Source organism: Aulonocara stuartgranti, assembly GCF_965226115.1.
Source record: "Aulonocara stuartgranti genome assembly, chromosome: 1".
Classification (NCBI taxonomy): Eukaryota; Metazoa; Chordata; class Actinopteri; order Cichliformes; family Cichlidae; genus Aulonocara; species Aulonocara stuartgranti.
This window is the reverse complement of record NC_138939.1, coordinates 24857558-24877538: the sequence shown is the minus strand read 5'-3', so window position 1 is coordinate 24877538 and position 19981 is coordinate 24857558. Positions and strand designations below refer to the sequence as shown.

The following is a 19981-nucleotide window of genomic DNA, read 5'->3' as shown; positions in this document are numbered from 1 at the left end:
TGCACGGATGTGTGTTTGTTTTTCAAAACACAACTTCACTCAGTGACTTTCATACAGCTGCTTTTATTTTATTTTAATTTTTTTTTTTTTTAAATAGGATTTTCACTGCTGAGGGAAGTTAAAACTCAAAAAAGGCAGACTTCTCTCAGCATCATACACATACTGGCAGTTAAGGTGAAAAATAAAAACTAGAAGTTCAAGATACATCACATATGATTAAAAAATAAAATAAGACATTAACAAGTCAAGCTCTATATTCTGGCATTCATCCATCAGAAAACTAGAAAATGATACCTTACACAGGGATGTAAAATAACACTGGAGCCCTTTAGGCATTCGCTCTTCTGACATTCTTTGTTGTTACTGTGTTTTGATTCGCTGAGCACCAATAAATCAAATTAAAAACTGAGTCTCTAAAGCTTGATGCTACTTTGATCCCTGGGTATTGCTCTCACAGTCTCCCAGTTCCACCATGATTTGTCGCTGAAACCTTTTTTTTTCTTTCTTTTTTTTAAGAAGCAGATGAAGTTGAGAGACTCTGATCTTTCTTTGAACTTTGGACCATAAATGTGCCTCAAGGGGGGGTTTTAAGGTAGTGTTTGCTCTGTCTTCTATAAAGCATTGTACAGTCACATTATTTACATATTCAGTATATTACAGCGCCCTCTTTTCCTTTCTCAGTAGCTTGTGTGGTGCGATCAATGCAGTGCTCTCTCTTCCTTGTGGAGAAGGCCCCTTTCTGTCTCCCTGTGCTTCTGTGTCTAATCTACTGTCCTCGGGTTGGTATATGGCAGGCTTTAACTGTGACTGGGTGATTTTTGGGAAAAGAAGGGACCTTTTTGTGATGAACATGAGTGTGAGTCTGTTCTTTAAAAGAGAAAATCCTCAGGGGCACACACTGCAAAGCGTCGGTTAGTTTGCTGGGTTGCAGTGCTGCACCTTTGGGAACTGATTCACCTGTTTAGAGGGAAGCTGTCGACAAGTGTGGGTTGGTTTGTTCTTTTGTAGGCACACGGTTGATTTTCGAAGTTGCAGGCAGATATGGAGTGCTCCTCCAATCGAGAGCAGGGGGGAAAAAAATTCAAGAAGGCAGTCCATTTATACCTGCAACGATGTGCAATATTTTCTACAGAACGCAAAGTTCATACCGCCTCGCTGTGGCGGGGGGGGGGGGGGGGGGTGTTAAGGGCAAATGGGATTTATTCATTGAAGATCTGAGCACCTGTTCACACCTTTTCTCTGAGTGAAGTAGCTGATGTAGGACTGTCTTTCTGGTCCCTGTGTTTTTAATTCTTACATTTTCATTTAATTGGAGATTCTATATTAGCACTCGATTAATTCAAGCTTTGTGAACGTGGACCTTAAGTGAGCTGGATGTAAGCAACACGAGCACAGACTAGTCGTTGCTTACAAACCTCCAGTTAGATCTGCGTTTAAGCACAGGATACCAGGTGTAGAAGGCTGACCCCGGACCAAACCCGTAGCATTGATTTTGGATTAGACCCTGCGTGTTCTTGTGAGCTTACGAGGCTTTAAAACACAGCCAGTTTTCAGGCAATGCTGTGCAGCTATTATTCCCTTTGTACAGGGAGTGTTACTCACTGGCAGAAGAACTAACTTGCTGGGTCATAACACTGAGACTGCTGTGAAAATCCCTGCCACTGCTTCTAGGCAGCAGTGTCATCACAGGATAAGGCCAGGGAGGGAGAGGATGGAGGGGAAGGGGTGATCTTGGGCTCAAGCCACACTGTGACATATTCCAATTAAAAACATTTTCCCATCACCCCCTTGTCTCAATGAACTGCTTATGGATCGGTTTTGGCAGATTCAAGCGCTGTTCACTGGTGGGAGTCCAGCAGGGGGCAGGAGTGCGAGCGGATGTCGTTATGTTTGTGGATGGCCCGGTCCAGGTCCAGAGGCTGTCCGTTAACACTGACCTCCATGCAGCCGCTGTAGGGTGTCGACACCAGCGTGGACACCAGAGGAACATCTGCGGGTGGAAATCACAAGAAGTGTCCAAATAACATTATTCACTTTGTTCAACGTGTCAGTGAAAACATTCATCCATCTGTTGTCATGTGGGACGTTTTGTGTGTTTTTTTTTTAATTATTGCATTACAAAAAATCTTATGTTGTTCTTTCAGCTTTGAGAACTGTGCAAGATTCTAGCTGCCGGGGATGTTTTCCAGCCTGAACCCAGCAGTCATGCAGACAATAACAGAAGCTGATACTCTTCAATAGAGGTAGGAAGTACTTTAAAAACTTTATGGAAAACTTTTCTGTTCTGCGTAAGTGTGTATGTGCTCACCAGGGAGGCCTCCTATGAATGTAGTAGACTGTGACAGGAGGCCAGTGGGAACTTCAGCATCTTCACTTCGTCCAGAATGGCCGTCGACCAGCAGAAGGGTCTGGTTACCAGAGACTGTCACCTGGATTTCATGACTCATACCATCACAGAAGGGTGCAGGAGAGCTGGCAATGACGGCATTACCTACAGACACCAGAACAAACTAAAGACACACAGGAAGTCAGTTTGCATATCAAATATACAGAAAGTGGTTTTGAACACGTGCACAGTGCGGGATGCATTTACTCACATCTCGCCACTCATTGGTTACAGGGTTATAATCAGCCAGAGCGATGGAGAGAGGCACTCTGTCCTGGTGAACCAGTGCAAAAAGCACCCCAATAGCAGTGGTTGGATTCAGGGTCAAGCGGACGCTCAGGTTCTGTGATTCTGAAGAGAAGAGGAGGGCAGGGGGATGAAGATGACCACATGTGCTTACAACGAATACAAAGAGTTGTTCAAGCTATGAACACAAACACGCATGTACCATAGGTGATGTTGAAGAGAGCAAAGCCTGTGCCGGGGTAATATGCCCCCGGATCCTCACTGCTGAAACACTGCATGTTATCATTAGACCTGATGGTTTCTTGTATGGAGGTGTCTTCACCCGTTAGCCAGCGCCACTCCTTCATACAACCGTCAAGACGAGGGTTCACCTGAGGAACGAATGAAGTCACAACAGTTAGGAAATGTGTGAAAGTCTCTTTGTGGTGTATACATTAAAAAAAACAAAACACACACCTTATTGACCAGGCTGTCCTCTTTGAAAGGCACTCCCCCCACAGTGAGGTTGAGCTCATGCATCCCCTTTTTCAGTGTGAACAGGTCCCCGTTTACCGCAATCTTCATCACTGCTTCCCTGTCAATCTTAATCACTAGGCTCCGCCCCTGCTCCTCCACCGAGATCTGGTTAAAACCGGACATTTAACAAGCTTTTAATAAGCTAATGAAGACCGTGTATACAGCGTAGTATTATTTGTTTTGATCCTCAGCACAAGAGTCAGACCTTCCTCCACTGGCCATCGCTGACAATAGGTCCGCTGCTGGTGACCCTGCTGACGCCGCCATATTTCAGCTGCAGCTCCAGCTTCCCCTGGTTCATCGCCAGCACGATCCAGGAGCTGTTTAGGTGACCTCCAGCAAAGAAGATCACTCCCTCGTGATCGTAGGTGCGGAAGTCAAACTCTGCTGAAAAGCTGAAAAGAGAATTAGGAAACAGCAATGAAGATGGTCTTTGTCCAATGGTAACTAAGATGAAAATGCCTCCAAGACAAGACAGCTGTTGCTGATGAACACGTTGAAAAATCCAACAGAAATTTCTCACCCTGTGTGAACCCTGCGGCGAAAACGCAGCCGCACCACTGGAACACCGCTGAACATGCGTCCCAGGTAAAGAGAGCGGGGGTTCCTCTTCAGGGCCGGTGTTGTGCAGGGAGTTATAGGCTGGAGGAGAGAACAAACACAAAACCAGCGTGGAGATAAAGTCATGAGAATCATGCACATATACAAGATGGCACTTGAAATTGTACTTTTTAACCCATGATGGGATGGTAGAAGCAAGAAAAATAGCACGTGGTCCAACAGACATAGCTTTTAATCATCATTTAACAACAGCGGAAGCTGGTTTTTGTATTTCACCTTACAGCTCCGAAGGTCCTGCGCCAGCTTCATACCCTGGCGTCCATCGCAGAAGCAGTGGAAACTCCCCTGAGTGTTCAAACACTCCTCTTCACAGACACCCGTCTCACACTCATCCACATCTGACAAGCGACAGAAGGTTGGAGAAATTAAAGGGCGTGAGAGCTCAGAGTGACGACTGGGACATGAGAGAATTACAGAGAAGAAGAGAGTTCATAAATTTATCAAAGTCACATCAGCAGAGGGATTAGTCAAAACATGACCCCACAAGGATCAACAAAACATCAAATCCAGGAATGCAGGGGGGGAAAAGAAGAAAAAACATATCAGGGAATGCAAACAACACTTGAGTTAAGTGGCCTTTGACGCTGACTGGATGGTATCGCCATACTTTATATATAACCTTACATGGCCATGAGCAGGCTATGATAAGCAGTAATTCTCTAAGGAGGGACAATGAGGTTATGAAAAGTCTGGTTTGAAGTAGAGATTAGAACTTGGGCACACGAGTAATTCAAAGCTTCGGTTTAAATCCGCAGATTCTTTTCCATGTTGATTCAACACATATGATTTGGTGGCTAAGTTATCACACATATTGTGGAATAAAAAATTGGATTTTGTGTGATAGCTGTCACGTATAAATCCTGAAATACAGGATTGCTGCGGTTTCGCTCTACCACATTTTCTTTAGAGTGATTAACATTAATTACCAAGGAAAGGTGCATCGATGGCTCAGTCTGTATGTTTACTCCCCGAGTTATCTTTTTCTAAACGCAGACTTTTTCACAGTGACCTGTTACCTACTTATATACAATTTCTCCATATACCTTTGCATTCCCTTCTTGACCCCGCTACGCAGCTGCACCGAGCCCCGCTGAGGGTAAAGCTTTTCCCTCAGTCAGTTCTGATTAAACCAAGTGTATTTATGTGTAGTTAAACACACTTACCGACGCAGCTTTTGGTTTCATTGTCGTAAACATAGCCAATGTCACACAAGCAGTCGTAGCCACCCTCCTTATTCTCACATCGTGCCGTTCCACACACACCTGCGATCTTGCACTCGTTCAGATCTGAAAGACACCAAAATGTCCTCAGCTTTGACACTCCAAAAGTCACGTGTAAGGGCTTAGGAACATTTCAAAGGAAAAGACATAGAACAATCCAGTGGGAGTAATTTGAAGAATGGAAACTTAACCTGGTCCTCATGTGCTTTGTACCATTTAATCCTCCAAAGAAACATAATTAAATACATGGATGTATTGTTTGCATATTTAATACACAGTATCTGTATGTTCCAGCACTGCAGTTACACTGAAATAAATATTTACAGAAGGAACCTTTCAGGATGTTAAATCACACAACAGTTTGAGGCCTTTCTCAGACTTCTCTTTTCTGGGGGGAAAGCTAAAACTATAAATAAAACTGTGTGAGTTTACACAGGGGTCCACATTAGGAAAACATGAGCTTGTAATGTTTTATTTTCTGCCTCGTTTGTTCACTAATCAAAGCCATGTGTTCTTTTATGGACTCACAATGATGGTTATGACACAAGACAGAATAACACTGCTGCTGGACTGTTTCAGAGACTTGAACTTCAGAATAATTACAAATTTAACTTTAGTTTTATTTTTTTTGGGTCAGGGATTATACACAAAAACACTGATCTCAAAAAGAAAAGAAGCCCTGAACTAGATTTAGCTACTGGCTAGTTTTCATCTGCAGTCCGTGGGTATGGAGGCTAAGCTGCAACTTCTGAGGACAGAAACTGTGCTTTTTTTTCCCCAGTGACCACTCAGTTCCCACAGAGCATCGTGTCAAAATGCTTTCAGCCACTAAATTCCATATAAGTGGGGAGAGTTTTTTTTAAATTTTTTTTAAATAACTCGTCCATCTGGACACTGGAGTTTGGGGCATGGCAGCTTAGATTGACAGGTATGCGTTTCTGGAGCATTTCTGGAGCATTTTAATGGATTATCTGACAAACACATTGCTCTAGTATTTAACAATAATTAGCATTGTGTGTGTCTATGCATTGTCCCTGTGTAGTTTATGGATGTAACATGCAACTATACCAATTATCAGTTTATTTACAAAAGTACTTTTTAAAAACACAAGTGTTGTAGAAAGCACCAAAACACCACACAACAAATCAGCAACAACAACAGTAACAAACAGAAGGTTAGAACACACCACTCTCATTCTGAATTAAAAGCTAAAGAATAACATTTTAATATAGGTTTTAAATGGAGTTAGGAGCTGAGATATATCTGGTGATGCCAATCCATTAAAGGTTTAAAAAAAAAAAAAAAAAAATCTTAAAATGAACAAACAGGGAGCCAATGAAGGAAGGCCAGGACGGGGGAGATGTGCTCCAGTTTAAAGACGAACTGCAGCATTTTGGACTAACTGTAGGCAAGCAAGGGAAGCTTTGCTAAGGCCAATATAGTGCGCATTACAGTAGTCCAGATTTGTTGTGATAAAATAAGACATCCAAATTGGGGGGGGGGGGTGGATTTGAATCTTTGAAAAAGTCTGAAATGAAAAATTGATAAAATGATAAAAACTAGCTTTAATAATGGAATTTATATGCTTATCTAGTATAAAATCACAGTCCAGTCTGACATCAAGGTTAGTCACTCGGACCCAGGTCCAAGAGAGGAGTAGTACACACACCACCAGGTCTGAACACAATGATCTGAGTTCCTTGTGATCTGATATCTTTCAGACACTTCTGTAGTGGTTTAGGAGTTGAATTGACATTTCTTTTTATAGGCATGTAGATTTAGGTGTTGTCTGCATAGGAAAGATATGCATGCATGTCCATGTTTTTTAAAAATCAGGCCCAGGGAAAGAAGTTAAAGAAAAGAAAAGGCCTGGACTGAGAATCGATCCTTGTGGGACACCAGACCTATTAACTTCTGGTTTTAAAAAACTAATGTGGAGGCAGCCAAATTGTTAATACTGAGGCTCAAAATGAGTCCAGAGACCAATGGATGACGTCATCGTGGGTACATCCATCTACAGTCTATGAGACTGATATTATATTAAATACAAAATATAAATAAGCAGAAGTAGATAAAATACAACATAATCAATTATACAAGTCTATAAAGAATTTATATTTTCAGAGTGGGAAGTGGATTCAGAATTGGTAAATGGCGATGATGTGTCTATTTGCAGCAGTGCTGACTTGATTCCAGCTATTAGAAGACGTGCATTCGTGGTCTGCGGCTTACCATTACACAGCTGACGTCCTGACAGTGTGTAGCCTTGGCGACAGGAGCAGTGGTAACTGCCCACAGTATTGTTGCACTCGTGGTCACATCCTCCATTTCTCCTGCTGCACTCATCGACATCTGCAAGCAGGAGAGAGGTGAGAAATGCAGGTTGCTTTCAGCTGGATGCTGTTTAGTGACTGTGAATTTCTTGTTTGTTGTACATTCCAAATAAGGGACACAGTATGTAACTGTGGCTGAGTGTTTAGGAGGACTGTGGTTGTCAAGTGGAAAAGGCTCAGACCGACTCAAACTGAATCTGTTTTGGTTTCCTCTCGCAGTAAGGTGGTAGGATGAGTCACAGTGGAAATGTGTGGAATGATGGCTGCGCCATAAATCAGAGAAACATGTTCCCCTCTCCCTCACAGTGAGAGTTTAGAACTTATGTGGATTTAACTTCTAACAAGCATGCAAACCTCAGTTTGGAGTCTGGGATAGCACTTCCCGTACATGCACTTCATAATGATCTTACACACCATTCACACATCATTAATAACTGCAGCAGGAGCTGGATATTAGACAGCATGCCATCAATAACAGCTTTTCAAGGTCAAATTAATTCCAGCATCGTTGAGAGACAAAACAGTATTAGTTTACACATGAGAAAAGCAGGATGTTTCTATCAGTGGACAGGACAGGGGTTCGCTGTCAGAGCCAAGGTCACAGTAATGACATTTGCACTGATGTACCAGAATGACAGAGCAAAAATTCAACCTCTGCTGAGCTCCAGGACACAGCTTTCCATAATGATGACAGTACCTTTCTCACACGTGGCTCCCGTCCAGCCCGTAAAACAATGACAGAGGAAGTCGCCCTTTTTGTCCTCGCAGCGGACGGTACCGCTGGGATTGCAGGGATTGGGAGAACACTGATTGGGAATATCTTAAAGTGTGAGAAAACAGAGACAGAGAAAAAGACATGTTATTACTGCTTTAAGCATCAAGTCTGTACAAAGGTTGCTTATAGTCAGTGTAACTGTATACCATAACAGACAGAGGACACTCCTGATATGCAGAATCTCTCTTAGGTTCTGCACATTGGGAGATCTGTATAAATAGCCTAACTTGTGACAGGCTCTCTTTCCGGACATGCCCTAATTCCCACCACCTGTCCTCTACTTCTCAAGAAACAATACTGAATTGATATTTAGCTTTATTTTTAATTCTTGTTTTTGCTACTTTTCTATTCCATATTTACACTTAATTCCCCCCCTCTTTTCCCCCCCACTGCACGCTTGTGTAATAGTGCTCAGTTTTCTCTCCAAATCCGTTTCCTTCCCAAGCAGAGGAGTTTGAGTACTCGACAAGTCTGGACATGTTAGCTGGAGTTCAGAGAAAGAGAAAATGACAAAGACTGGAGAAAATGAAGGGGGGGGGGGGGGGGGAGAGAGAGAGGATTTGCATTTGCGTTTTTGCATATAAAACCCAAAGCCACAACTTCTTCTTTTTTTGTAACATTGCATGACAGCTAGAGATGGACCGATCCGATATTATGTATCGGTCAGATACTGACGTAAATTACTGGATCGGATATCGGAGAGAAATAAAAATTTAATCCAATCCATTAAATATCAAAAAAGCACCTCACAAAACTTGCGACATGGCGTAACTCGGCTCATAACCGGTGCACGTCGCAGCAGTATGCGTCACGTGATAGAGCGGCTGTGTGTATTTGTAGCCTCGCTACAAATCCGGCATTTCATCTCCGAGGAAGTGATCCCAGAGAGAAGTAAAGCAAATGTGTAAGTAGCCCAAAATAAATGTAAGTAGCCCGAATAAAAAAGAGAGCAATTTTTGATTGATGTTTTGTTTCCTGTTTTGTTTCCTTTACAATATTATACTTTAATGTATAATATTGTAAAGGAAACAAAACATTAATCAAAAAATTGTTGAAAAACAAATTACAACATTGTATAAAAATTACAATCATCAACTCAAATACTTGGTTCTAATTGAACAGAAATTTCTATGAACTTGTAAGAACTGTGTAGGACATGAATCAGTCTGTGTCAGATCCTGAATTTGAAATTTCCGCTGAAGTCTAAACAGATTTTTCAGGTTTATTTTTAGTATGTTATTTGCAATTGGTGTTTGTTCTGGGAAAGATATTGCAGACTGAGCAATAATGCATTTCTTGCATTTCTCATGGGTTCTAATGGGGGCCTTTCTTAAAATGACTGGTCCCAGTAACAAAGGCGCTTGTCGACTCAGAAATCGAGAGAAAACCAACAACACACCCGGCAGAACATTATGTTATTTACACGGGTGCACATAAGTGGTCCGCATGTGCGCATTCGCTGTCAAAATAAAAGACGCGCACCAGATAAGAAGTTGCAACGCTGTTTGCGTCCATATAAAAAGCACTGTTTTTGTCCGCTAGAGTGGGATTTTCACGGCACATTCCGCACCACATCTCTGTGCGTTCATCATTTGTTTGAAGCCAGCTCACCTCCTGCAACCACTTTTCCGAGAATACGTGCTTTTTTGTGGTTCTGACTCCTTCTGACATTTCTTTGGAGGTAGAGGAACACCAAAGTAATTGCTTAAAGGAGCTTCTTCGACATCTTTAAGAGTTTTAAACAAATGTCTGTCCTCCTCCAGAAAATCTTATGTATGCAAACACGCGTTGCAACTTCATATCTTGTGCGCGTTTTTTTTGGTTTTTTTTTCTTTGACAGCGAATGCGCACCTGCGGACCACTTATGTGCAGCCCTGGTTATATAGCTCGTCATATTGCAGCCACAGAAATTCTTTTGTCCATGAAACCATAAAGCTGCACTTTCTTTTTGCCTTATAGTCTGATTTGTCATAACTTTTCCGTTTTGTGGTAAGCTTTTCTTTGGCTGTCACTTCTTCACCCTGACCTCTCTTATTTGGCTCAGCAGAACTAAGATATATATCCTGCTGCTTTTACACACACACACACACACACATAACGCTCAGTGATTCTCTGCGCGATCAACCTCTCATATGTTTAAGCTTGCTGCGGGAGATTTCACTTGTCATGTTTGCATAGTAAGCTAACGATTGATAAGACGATGTCAGAGGAATTGGTGCGCAAATTATCATCACTCACCAATCAGTGCTGTCGCTCTCTATACACAGTTCGCACGATTGCAAAGTGAAAGCAAAAAAACAAGCGCAAATTCAAACGAGATTTCAATATGTCACATATTGACAGTGGCTCACCGATGCCAATGACATAATTACCCAGCTACATTTCCGAAAGAATGCAAAAGCATTGACATATATTTTTCCTTCCTACAATAGCCCGACGGGCAGGGAAGAGATAGATTTTGGTACCCCGACTGGAAAAATCGCTAGCCCCGGGACGTCGGGCTAGCGATTTTGCAAGCCCTGTATCTGATTGAGGAATCACTCATCTTTGGAAAAGAGAGTTTATTACAGAGAAATGTCTCTTTCCAAAATAAAAGCTATACTATACGCTTCTTCTGGGCTATATTCTCAGCAGCATATTGTAGCGGGTCAGGGCTGTTCGGGGTTCTGTTTGTACAGTTATGTTTTGTTTATGTTGCCATAGTGACAGGTGACGCCTTCTCGCTGCGACAGTGTATCCTTCCAGGGTCAGAGGGCGCTCTGTGTGTTGTTGTTGCTGTGCGGTTGCCGCGCTGAGCAGTTAGCTAGCGGCAGTGTTCTTCTGCAGATATCAATAAACGGCTGTGCTCCCTGGCTAGCTCACGGGAAGCAAGACCAAACAATACCTCCGTCTCCTCCTTGTCTGAGCTCGCCACAATATTAAACATATCAGGTCCCCATAAGGAGAATCGTGTGCTAAGGGCTGTCTAAATGACTCGGGTAAAGTTTGTAGCATGCATGCTTGTTGTTTTTGTCTTCTTCCACTTGTCTTTGCACTAGGATGATGTCGGCGTAAATGTGCAGTCATATTCGTTGTGTTCCCACTAGTGCTGTCAGCGTTAATCTCGTTGAAATGACGTTAACGCCACAACACGGCAAATCTCCATTAACGAGCTACCCCTGCGTGGGGCTAGACGGCCAACACGTTAACGAGCTAACTGCGCTAACACACTAGTTCCCACCCATGTAATTGAGCATTGCGTGGCACATCCAACATACTGTTTTACTTTAGTCCATGACGCGCTTACCTTCAGGGTCATACATCACATGAAAACCAAAATAATTCCAAACGCCAGATCTGAATGAGGGTGGAGGAGGTTCAATTTGCCGTGTTGCAAGGAGAGCTTAACTTCTGTCTCGCTAGCTTGCCCTGCGCTCTTCCTTCTGACGATGCTGTCTGTGTTGAACACTCAGTGGATCTGCGCTCGACAGTGCAGCCTAGGCGGAGTAGTCGAACGCAGATTCACTGAGCGCTCAACACAGACAGCATCGTCAGAAGGAAAGTTGATCAAATAAATTACAAATTTTGTATTGTTCGATACATATGCGTACCGAACCGAAAGCACTGTATCGAACGGTTCAATATCGATACGAGTATCGTTGCACCCCTAGTAAGTACATCTCTGAATGTTTGTAAAGCATTCCCTCGTTAAGCTTAACAACCGATATATGGAGCGACTGCCTCTCTCCCCCTCCCTCTCCTGCTGCTACTTCAATTGAGAAACTGATCAATGATCAGCTGATCGGGCTTTTCTATCGCAAGTCCGTCTCGTTTGTTTTTGGCCCACTTTGCACCAGAAAGAGAAAACCAGCGGCTGAACAACAGCAGCACGTTTAAGCTTGATAAGCTGTTGTTAGAATTTATTTAATATTACTTTCTACTCGAGGATCTTTTTCTATGTAGCTGACGGCTGGTAACTGTGCAGGGGCGGATCTAGCAAAGTTTAGCCAGGGGGGCCGATAGGGCATTAACAGGGAAAAGGGGGCACAAAGAATGCCGCATGCCACAGCCGCTCTATCACGTGATGCATACTGCTCCGACCTGCTAATGTTCTGAGGCGAGTTACGGCGTGTTGCAAGTTTTGTGAGGTGCTTTCGTGATATTTAATGGATCGGATTACATTTTTTATTTTTCTCCGATATCCGATCCAGTAATTTAGGTCAGTATCGGACCGATACCGATACGTAATATCAGATCGGTCCATCTCTACTTTCTACACCAGGATCCTTTTCTACATAGCTGACGGCTGGTAACTGTGCAGGGGCGGATCTAGCAAAGTTTAGCCAGGGGGGCCGATAGGGCATTAACAGGGAAAAGGGGGCACAAAGAATGCCGCATGCCACAGCCGCTCTATCACGTGATGCATACTGCTCCGACCTGCTAATGTTCTGAGGCGAGTTACGGCGTGTTGCAAGTTTTGTGAGGTGCTTTCGTGATATTTAATGGATCGGATTACATTTTTTATTTTTCTCCGATATCCGATCCAGTAATTTAGGTCAGTATCGGACCGATACCGATACGTAATATCAGATCGGTCCATCTCTACTTTCTACACCAGGATCCTTTTCTACATAGCTGACGGCTGGTAACTGTGCAGGGGCGGATCTAGCAAAGTTTAGCCAGGGGGGCCGATAGGGCATTAACAGGGAAAAGGGGGCACAAAGAATGCCGCATGCCACAGCCGCTCTATCACGTGATGCATACTGCTCCGACCTGCTAATGTTCTGAGGCGAGTTACGGCGTGTTGCAAGTTTTGTGAGGTGCTTTCGTGATATTTAATGGATCGGATTACATTTTTTATTTTTCTCCGATATCCGATCCAGTAATTTAGGTCAGTATCGGACCGATACCGATACGTAATATCAGATCGGTCCATCTCTACTTTCTACACCAGGATCCTTTTCTACATAGCTGACGGCTGGTAACTGTGCAGGGGCGGATCTAGCAAAGTTTAGCCAGGGGGGCCGATAGGGCATTAACAGGGAAAAGGGGGCACAAAGACATACTTTTCTTTCTTATTCTCATTTAAAATGTCTAGCTTTTAATAAATAATTATCCGAATCTTACACCCAAAGTTTTAATCTGATGTAAAATGTATATAAGTCCATTACTGTATATAGTAACTATTAAGTCTAATATACCCTAGTAAGCTATAGTACTTTTTCCTTTGGGAAGGTATGATCTGTGCAGTCTGTAGTTCTGTTGAAGAAAGATGTTGAATCTATTTAATTATTCTTGAAAAATAATTTATTTCTGGGCATTTTTTTCCACACTGCATCAAATTAAAGTTGATTACGTCGATTAAGCATCATGAGGTGGTGGGTGGTTCCCTATTTATTTATTTTTTGCTGGGAGTTTTAGAACCCTATTAGTTAGGTTGCTTACTCTTTAAAATACCAGAATAGGGAGGATGGTGCAGGTTTAAGTTTATTTTTGGGTGCAGTGTATTTTTTGCATACAGGTATAACAGAATAGCATTAGTGTTTTTGTTTTGTTTTGTTTTTTAACTTGAGTATTAACTTATACAAAAAGCAGCAAGATATTAAAAGAACAGTTTTATTGATTAAAAAACACACTATATCGGATTCATATCGGAATCGGCCGATATCCAAATTTATGATATTGGTATCGGTCATAAAAAAGTGGTATCGTGCCATCTCTAATGACAGCTGCTCAAAACTACACACTAACGGCTTGTGGTACTTTGCATCTGTGAACCTTTATTTTGTTTATGCAATCTCTATTGACAGCTTCATATATGACAGTTGCGATGCTGTGAAAGTGTCAACAGAAACATAATACAAAACCAAATCTTTTCAGGAATACCAGGTTGTCACTCCTCAACAAAAACAAGACTACGTGAAGCATGGGATCCGTTCGCTGCAATGGGCAAGACCTTATGAAAATAACATGTCCATATTACAATATACACCAATATTCTCCAAATCCTCTACCATTCAGCATTTTTGGTGCCTACAAAGAGATGAATCTGTCCATGCTGTGTATATTAATAACAGATACCAGCTTGTGACTTATGTTCTGAAAGCAAGCCAGACAGCTGCTCTAAAAATAACATGGAATAATAGTCAAATATAAAAAATGCTGACTGTCACACCTGTGCTAAATGTAGTCGAAATTACAAGTTAGAGATGTGTAGAGCCAAAGCTAGCCGTCTCATTCGGAAAGAGCAAAATCTAAATAGAGACAATGATTTTGTGAGCTGAATTTAGACTTTAAAAACATTAAAGCACTGCATGATGCCAGCAATGAGGAAAAGCTCAGCAATTCATCAATGCAGAGTAAGACAAAAAACAAATGTTAAGAGACAGCACTAAAAACATTTAAACAGCACTTTTAAGTTATTATTATTAGGACCATTTTATTATCTTAAGTTTGAATTAAGTTAATAATGCCTAAGGTTGGATGCTATAGTTGGGTATATTTGCCTTAACAGACTTAATCTTCTCAACTACCAGCTATTGGTGTAATGTAACTTTGTGCATTTATTAAAAACATCTGTATTTAAACTGAGCGTTATGTGCACAAATACTTGGCTGATGTCAGTGCTTTACAGATGATGATCCCTCAGTTACAAATAACACAGCAGGAATGTTTTACTACAATACATTTTATCAGATATTTCTTTTTTTTCTTTTTTTTAACATTGAAGTAATATTCCTTCATCAAAACTGAAAATATTTGCATATCAGCATCAGTGCATGCAATTGTACTCTCTGACAAAGGAGGGCAGATATTAAAAAAAAGAATCCCACCCATGCTCCTGGTTAGTGATGCTTTGTAGACCATTAAACAAGAAGTGTAACTGCAGGAGCCAAGCTTGTTTCCTCTGCTTCAAAATTTAATGGTCCCCCAACACAGAGTCACAATTTAGTTCCATTTGTTAAAACACACACTGTGGAATCACAGCCTACAAAGCTTCCAGAGAAGTAACAATGTGCCATACTGTGGATGTCAAAGAACAGTAACACGTGTCTTTCAGTGATCTATTTTTATCCATTTTTGTAAAGTGCCATTCACAGAAAACTGCAGACTAAGGAAACAGAAGCAGGGAGCAGTGGGAGAATTAACTCAGTAGATGTTTCCATAATGCGCTGTGCATGTCGGAAATATTCCATAAATAAATTGGTGGAAAGCCAGAATCTGCTTTGAGACCATCAGTGGTGACAGGCAACTGATGGGCGAGATAGAAAAATGGTGGAAAGGAGATGGTGCTGACAACTGGTGGAAAAAAAGTACTGCCGTATCTTTAAATGTCACAATGCTGCAGCTGAGTCATGGAAACGCCTCCCCCCGCAAGACAATCAACAGCCAATAGCAGTAAAGCCGGTCTCCTGTATCCTGATGCAGCAGAAATCCTTAGCCATCCTCTCATCAGACCATCCTCTCTACGTCATTCCCCAGCCGAGCCCACACACGAAGAGGCTGGCGCAGTCGCTCAGGAAGTGAGTGCGCGAATATGTGACGACTAAAGGGGTGTGTCACTCATTCAGCAACGTGTAGCGTCACTGTAGCAAAGTGCTGCAATGTTACTCATAGACACTCACGCACACACAGTTCACTTTAAAAGGAGCTAGGTGTGCCACGCTGAGAAAATGGACCTGGAGGTGCCGAAGAGATTCAGCACATCTCTGCTTCCGATTGCTTCTGTACTTGCAGAGGGCACACACTGGAGTGTGATGCAGAGCAGTGATACTGCAGTGCAGCACAACTCTGCAACATAACTAGCTCCCTGTCTCTTCATGTAGCAACTTTCTCAGTGAAATAAAAACCGAGAATAAATGAGAGAGCAGGATGTAGACATGCATTAATCTAACCTATTCACAGACTAACAATAAAGCTGAAAGGCAGACAGGAGGAGGTAAAAAAAACAAAACAAAAAAAACTTACTGTGGACACATGTGACCAGATCCTGTTTTTTCTTTTCAGAATCTCCAAACGTGTCCAGGCAGGCTAGACAGAGACAAAAATGGAATTCAGTTGAAGGGATGACAAACGTATAATCAGCCAAGAGAGAGATTAATGGTTTTAGGTAGAATAACTTACCTAAATACTTGGGATAAAAGTAGTTCTGCATCAGAGAAAAACAAAAACAAAACACAGAGGGTAAAGTTATGTGTTTGCAAACAAAATCTAAACAAGGCAATACAGTCTCAATGAACTCTTAAAATTAGTAACAGGTTTCTGCTTATACTTGACTTAATTGTGCATTTGTTTTGGGGGGTTTTTATAGCTCACTTCTGCAGGAAAAACAGTTCATAAACAATCATGAAATTTGGCAGTGCGATGCAGAGATTAGGCTATGATTACTCTGTAATCTGCTCTAACAGGGTGCAGCTCTATGACAGGAGCTTCTTCAGCATTCTCTGCATTCCTGGTAGTAGTACCATCCCTCCTGCCTTCTGGCTGCAGCAGTTCTCCACATATAGGCCAAAATCTGAGACTCTGGAGGCACAGAGTCACACTCATGCTGCAGTAGATGCCAGATGCAGCAGGCTTGCGTGAGACCGGTGTCTTATTAAGTGAAACTAATCAGGCAAAATTCTGTGTGGGGTAAAGTCTGATTATACACTGACCTAAAATATAAGCTGACCTTCAAAGGTTAACCAAAACGACTAAATTTGAACCTCACACTGAGCAAGTTAGTTTTGACACCTTCTTCTCATTTGTATGTCCCGTATGTCATCAAATAAATAAGAGACCAGAAACTTGGTATGACTGTCCATTGCCAAGGATGATCATAAGCATTGGGAACACCCCAGCCTCTCTCTTTCCCTCTCTGCAGAGCTACAAAGCTGCAGCAGAATAAAATGCAGAGTCAGAGACAGGCCCTTTCAGGATGAATAATGCAGATACGAGTGAGACTGCAGCTTTGTGTCACGACAAGGTTCAAAACTTAAAGGAGTAATTTGGTGTTCTGCCGGTGGCATGCGTGGATCTGATTCAGACATCACCCGACTTCACCCTTTTTACCAGAATCCACCTCAGCTTCAGTTTAATCCTCCCTCTCTCAGCGCCAGACTAATCTTACAAGTAATCTTAAGTCATCGATTGCCTCATTCGCTCCCTCTCTACTACAATTCACAATATCAAATCTTAAGGAGTGAATGTGACATTTAAAGGGCAGCACATCACCAACACAAGTCCACCACTTAAAACCGTTGAATATGAATGTCAGATGTAGAAATTAAGAAAAATTACAGAGTTCACAATCAAAAGCATCCAGCCACGTTAGGGTAGACTTGTTGCAGAAGATTCTGGGCATGCATCTGCACTATTATTTGCTGTAGCACATATCATCTTCCCGAGGAAGCCCAAGAAGCCCAAGTTCTGTGTGTTTTTCTAAACACTTTGGATTATTTATAGCCTGTTTGCACATACAGCACACTGTAGTACATATAAAATAGGCTTATGAATTCACATGGATGGAAAGGCTGACGTGTACACTCATGAATGCAGAATGGAAACTAATCTCCAGTACAGGTTTCTGAGCATGGCCCGTGTGATGGATTTTGTACGATGTTAAATGTCAAGTAGGAAACATGTCTTCAGATTACCAGGGCAACGTACACAGTAATGTTGAATGAAATGCATATGTGTGCATGTGCAACATCAGAAGATGCAACACGATGAGAAAAAGAAACAGAAAGACATCCAGCTACATCCCATATTTGTTATCAACTTAAGGACACATGTCAATATGAAGAGGAGATTGGGGATATAAAAGGGGATTTCACAAATGACGGTAGAGTCATGCTGACTCAGTGTCTGTCACAGAAACAAAACAAAAGACGCGGAAAGCGGCCAAGTCCCAGACATGGGAATATTATGTGTCCTGACAGCTATCAGCATGCTGGACTTATTGAAGCATGAATACTAGCGGCAAGCAGCCCAGACAATGAATCATTAGTGTGTGTGTAGTCATTATGAACATGATGTAAACACCCAGCCTCCCTGAAGTTACAGTACATAACACAACCTCAGCAGGTAATGGTGCTCTGATGGAGTTGGTGGTACTGCAGTACCTCCTCACAGGATGAGAAGGAAGCCCGCCTTTGCTCGCATGCAGCCTTTGCTGAGCTGCAGCTGAGACTAACTTGTGAACACACCACTCACCGTCTCCGGGTCGTTTTCAAACACTTCTCTGGCCTCCTCCTTGCTGCACTTTTCCTCCACGCACTCCCTCTCCAAGTGTCCTTGCTTCGTCTCCTCGAAGACTTGATTCGCCCTCCTGTGTCTGCTCAGAAACTGGTTCGCCTCTTGAGGGGACAGTGAGACTAAAGAAAGAAGGACAAAAGAGAGCAAAACGAGCAAAGTTTAGTCACCTTTAAAAAAAAAAAAAAAAAAAAGAGCAAGTGAATGTCAAACAACTCTGCGGTTAAGCAATACACTGGCGCAGGAAAACAATGTGAGGGATGTTGCGAAATATCTAACGTTAACCGTCAGTACTGGCAATAACCAAGACGTGTATCATCACCAGCTGCAACTCAAATGTCAAAGAGGGTTTAGCGGGCTAGCTAGCCGCCTAGCATGTAACTGTTTACTTACTGCTGTCGGACCAGCGGACGAGCAGCAGGATTAGCAGCGCTGCCGACGGAAAGGACTTTGTCGGGGTCAGCCGCATTGTTTGACTGCTGTGTTTGCGCCAAGCTCGAGAAACTTTCTCCTGCCCCGTCCCACCCCCTCCTCAGCCTCTCTCGGTGTAAGCGCAGGCGTCGGTGCGAAACGCCGCAGGTATTCAGGTGACTTGCTCCGACCGTTGGCCGTTAACGTCTACGGTAGGACACGAACGTCGCGCGCGCTTGTGTGTGAGTCTGTGTCCCCCTCCTCCTCCAGGACGCTCACTACTACTACACGGGGAAACTGCACGACCGACCTCTTCTACCCCCCTCGCGTGCGGTTCAGCTGGTCCCCATCGCGGTGTGTGGGGACTTTTACTTAGCCGTTTGCGGACCGGACAGTCTGCGGAGGAACACTGCTCGTCTCTGCTTCAGGAGGAGGAGTAGCTCTCTGAGAAGTGCAGGCAGGAGTTTGAAGTGATGCAGACACCTCTTCATCCCTCCCTCCCTTCTCTGTGTGTTCGCGTGTGTGCATGTGCGCGCGCATCACACTGGGGAAAAAAATCTGTTTAACTGGCACGCAATCCGTGATTTGGGTGTTGCACTTGTGGTTAGTAAGTAAATACTTGTATTAAAGTAAACAATACTCGAGTACTTTGCAATGCCCTCAAAAGTATTTTTAAACGTTAGTCCAGGGGCATAACCAAAGGGGGGGCATGAGGTGGCACAGACTACGCTAATTGTTATCCCCCCGCCCCCCCTTTGATTTTTTTTTTTAAATTCAGTTTAATCTCCAAAGTGAATTTTTTTATTTCAGCTTAATTATTATTGTTTGGAAATGTTTAGTTTTATTTTATAATTTTAATTAGTTCTTCTGTTACTTTAAAAAAATTAAAAAGTAAATCAGTGCCATTGTTACAATAAAAACATAGAACTTCTTGAAAGCAGTTTACTTAGTGTTTTAGACAACCAAAGTCTCAATAAACATTTCCTCAGTGTCTTGTCAGGCAAGTTATAATAAAATTGAGAAAAAACAAATATTAAAACAAATCATACTTCTTTTATATTTATATTTCAAGTCTAGTTTTCATTTTAATTTTAATTTTTTTTCACATTTTATTTTAGTTTTTAGTTTAGTTTTAGTTAATGATAGAACTTTGAAGAGCTGTGAAAACGTATTTTCCCCTTCCTGATTTATTTTTCTTTCTTTTTTGCATATGTGTCATATTTGCCTGTTAAATCATCATGAATTAACGATGAATAACCAC

General features: G+C 42.3%; 1 protein-coding gene across 1 annotated transcript; it reads right to left on the bottom strand.

Annotated features, from left to right (window-relative positions):
• Positions 1-43: 43 nt before the first annotated feature.
• On the bottom strand, positions 44-19246 carry gas6 (growth arrest-specific 6). The gene is made up of 15 exons (XM_082533936.1): positions 18703-19246; positions 18271-18431; positions 16201-16225; positions 16045-16107; positions 8020-8142; positions 7222-7341; positions 4933-5055; positions 3986-4107; positions 3672-3790; positions 3354-3543; positions 3089-3253; positions 2835-3003; positions 2598-2737; positions 2309-2510; positions 44-1990 (listed from the first exon to the last, which is right to left on the bottom strand). Exons 1-15 carry the CDS (start codon positions 18776-18778, stop codon positions 1839-1841), a joined length of 1950 nt encoding a protein of 649 aa, XP_082390062.1. The 5' UTR covers positions 18779-19246; the 3' UTR covers positions 44-1838.
• Positions 19247-19981: the final 735 nt, after the last annotated feature.